General features: G+C 51.0%; 1 protein-coding gene across 2 annotated transcripts in view; it reads left to right on the plus strand.

Annotated features, from left to right (window-relative positions):
- Trim25 (tripartite motif containing 25) overlaps positions 1-3,319 on the plus strand; it is a 14,198-nt gene that overhangs the window by 9,634 nt on the left and 1,245 nt on the right. Inside the window, exons 5-8 of one of the 2 annotated variants that reach the window (XM_023705503.1) lie at positions 658-723; positions 1,954-1,977; positions 2,932-3,006; positions 3,089-3,169. In XM_023705503.1, coding sequence (XP_023561271.1) covers positions 658-723; positions 1,954-1,977; positions 2,932-3,006; positions 3,089-3,169 — 246 coding nt within the window. The remainder of the gene's footprint in view (positions 1-657; positions 724-1,953; positions 1,978-2,931; positions 3,007-3,088; positions 3,170-3,319) is intronic. The other variant, XM_023705504.1, reaches the window with a different exon arrangement.

Consider the following 3,319-nt stretch of genomic DNA (forward strand, 5'->3'; position numbering starts at 1 on the left):
TTCCTGTATTTAAGGCAGGGTCTACACAGTATCACTATGTAGATCGGACTCGTAGTGATTCTCCTGTTTTCAGCCTCCCAAGTGCTGGGATTACAGGTGCACGCCACCACGCCCAGTCTCAATTGCTGTCTCATTGCACCCCACGGGCAGGGCCAGCAGGCATGCCGGGATCAAGCCCGGCCGCTGTGCTCTGCCTAAGCAAGTGCTTTAGTCTGCTGAGCTATCAGGCCAGCCGACACTGCTTTTAGATTACAGACCAGACCCTTGAGCCAGCCTGCAAGCCAGGGCAGGTTCTGTCCTTCTCTCCAATCTCAAGGCCATCCGCCCCTATCTCTCTACAGTCTGTCCCTCAGCTATGCGGAGCTTTCTGCCATGGGACCTTTGTACATGACTTCTCCCCAGTGCCCACAGGGCTGGACTGAACTCCACCGTCTCCACAGTATCTAACTCCTCCATCACCCCCAGCTATGTGTGAGGCAGAGTAGAGGTCATGCAGCTCTGGTCCTGTTAGTACCTTGTTTCTGTCCCTTGCAATGACCAGAGGGGAGGTGGGGGTATGGCCGCATGTGTGCCCCTCTCCTGCCCGAGGTGGGCTGACTGGTTCCTGGGCAGGCTGGTGCAGAGCTACACACACTGAGCTCTTCTTCCTTGCCACAGGTAACTCTGGAGACTACATTGCAAGCCCGAGCCAGAAAAGCCAACATCCCGGGAAAAAGCCCCAACGTAAGCTCCCTTCTCACCCGTGACATCCTCGTGGCTGTGGCTGCCCAGGGCTTTAGCTGGGACACGCTGGGGTCCCTGTTCCTTCTAGATGGGCACAGCCTATGCAGGTCACCGTAGGGGCCACTGACCTCATAATGGGGGCCGAGCAGGGCTGCATGGGTGAAGTAGCTGGGTGGGTTTTGGACTTTGGGTGGGAATCACTTCTGTACTCTTGTGTTCTCAGTTTTCTTTTTTTCTTTCTTTCTCTCTCTCTCTCTCTCTTTCCTTTCTCTTTCTCTTTCTCTCGCTCTTTCTCTCTCACTTCTGTACTTCTGTGTGTCTCAGTTCTTCCTTCCTTCCTTCTTTCCCTTCTACCTTTCTTTTTTTATGGTACTGGGGATCGAACTTAGGATCTTGCGCTTGCCAGGCAGGCACTTATGTCGCTGAGCTATATCCGTAGCCCTCTCAGTCATTTCTAGGATATTCCTGCCTTTCTACCACTGAGACATTTTAGAAAAATTCTTTCCCTGCCCCCCACCCTCCCATGGAGTTTTAATATCACAGCTGTGCAGTATATTGGCTTATTTCTGGGCTTTACTACATACAAAGAGTGGATTTATGTACAGCCTTGTAAACATCAGCTTCTGTCCTTTTGGGGTGATGTTACCCAGATGTTTACGGGTTTCAGGGTAACACGGATGCTGCTGATTTGGGGCCCAGGAAGCCACTTGTCCCTCAGGGGTGCATACTCTGGATACTGTTTACCAACTGCCATGGCAATTGACAAGAATTTTTTGCCTCCCTAGTTTTTGTTAGCTTTTGTCCTCCTTTGTAGAGATGCAGCTTATGGGCAGCCTTTTTCAGAGCCTTCTCCAAGTTCAGACGCCCTCCCTCTGTATGAGTCAGATGTGCGCCAGGAGACATCATTACCTTCCTCTGAAACTGTGAGAGTGGTGTTATGTTTTAAAGTACCTGAATCTTGGGCCAGCCAGATAGCTCAGTGGATTAAAGCACCTGCTTAGGCAGACACAGGGACTGGGTTCGATCCCGGCATGCGGGTCAGCCCCACCCCCAGGGCACACTGAGACTGAGACTAGGAATGGTGGTGTGCGCCTGTAATCCCAGCAAGTAGGAGGCTGAAAACAGGAGGATCACTATGAGTTTAATCTGTGTAGTGAGACCCTTTGGACCCTGTACTAAATACATAAAAAAATAATAAAATATCTGAATCTTGAAAACTTTCTTTTTCAGAAGACAAGAAACCCAAGAAAACCTGTAAGTTCACATTTTTTTGTTTCTTTTTGCTCGGGAGACTTATCCAAGCCTAGAACTCAAAGCTGGCCACAAGCCAGGCATGGGCACACACCTAGAATCCTAGGGCTCAGGGAGGCTGAGGCCGGAAGTTCAAAAGTTGGACCCCAGCCTGGATAACTTAGCAAGTTAGTGAGACCCTGTCTCAAAATAAAAAGTAATAAAGGACTGGGGAATATAGCCCAGTGTAATGGCTCTAGATCCAATTCCCAATACTCAGAACAGAACAGAACAATAACAAAGTGACAGCAGCTGTTAATCTCTTTTACTGTGGTTTTGGGGTGGGCAGAATATTTTTTTTTTTTTTTTTTTTTGTGGAACTGGGGATTGAACTCTGGCCCTTGCACTTGCCAGGGAAGTGCTTATTCCACTGAGCCATCTCTACAGCCTGGTGGGCAGAATCTTGACTGTGTTCCTACTGTAAGGCTGAGAGGGGTGGGATGTAGCTTAGTGGTAGAGCATTTGTGTAGCAAGGGTGAGGCCCTGGTTTTGATCTCCACTACCACTAAATAAATAAATACAGCAGGGGTGATGTCGCCTGCCTTTAATCCCAGCACTCAGGAGGCTGAGGCAGGAGGATTGTCATGAGTTCAAGACCAGCCTGGGCTATATAGTGAGTCCAAGACCATCTTAAGCTGCATAGTGAGACCCTGTCTCAAAAATGGAATGCATGAAAGCAAGAAAGGTAGATGTGATTGTAAGCCAGACGAGGTCCGGGCAGTCAGGAAGTTGAGGCAGGAAGACTGCTGTAAATTCAAGGCCAGCCTGGGCTACATAGCAAGGCCTAGTCTCCAAGACACAAATGGAATATATAATCATAGTCCAGCCCTAGCTTCTCAGGTGTTTATTGAAGGAGTGGCTCCCACCCCACCCCTTCTGGCCCCATCCCCAACCCATGTCTCCCTTCCTCCCACGCAGCTACTGTCACGACCCCTACGACATCACCCAAGATGCCCACCTTCGGAGCCCCAGGACAGACGGCTTTCCCGGATGGTGAGTTACTGCGGCCAAGCGCGAGGGGGGTCTCCACTGGGTCTGTCCGCCAACCGTTGTCTGTTTCCTCTCCCGATGCCAGCCAAAGCCGAGGAGCCTCAGGCTCTCAAGGCCAAGGTGCTCGAGAAGTTCTTAGCCAAGTCCAGACCTGAGCTCCTAGAGTGTGAGTAGCTTGGCGGTATGGGCGGAAGGAAGTGTGGGCAGAAGGAAGTGTGGGCGGAAGGAGGTGTGGGCGGAAGGAAGTGTGGGTGGAAGGAGGTGTGGGCGGAAGAAGTGTGGGCGGAAGGAAGTGTGGGCGGAAGGAAGTGTGGGC

The sequence above is a fragment of the Octodon degus genome, unplaced genomic scaffold (genome assembly GCF_000260255.1).
Source record: "Octodon degus isolate 3935 unplaced genomic scaffold, OctDeg1.0 scaffold00222, whole genome shotgun sequence".
Lineage (NCBI taxonomy): Eukaryota > Metazoa > Chordata > Mammalia > Rodentia > Octodontidae > Octodon > Octodon degus.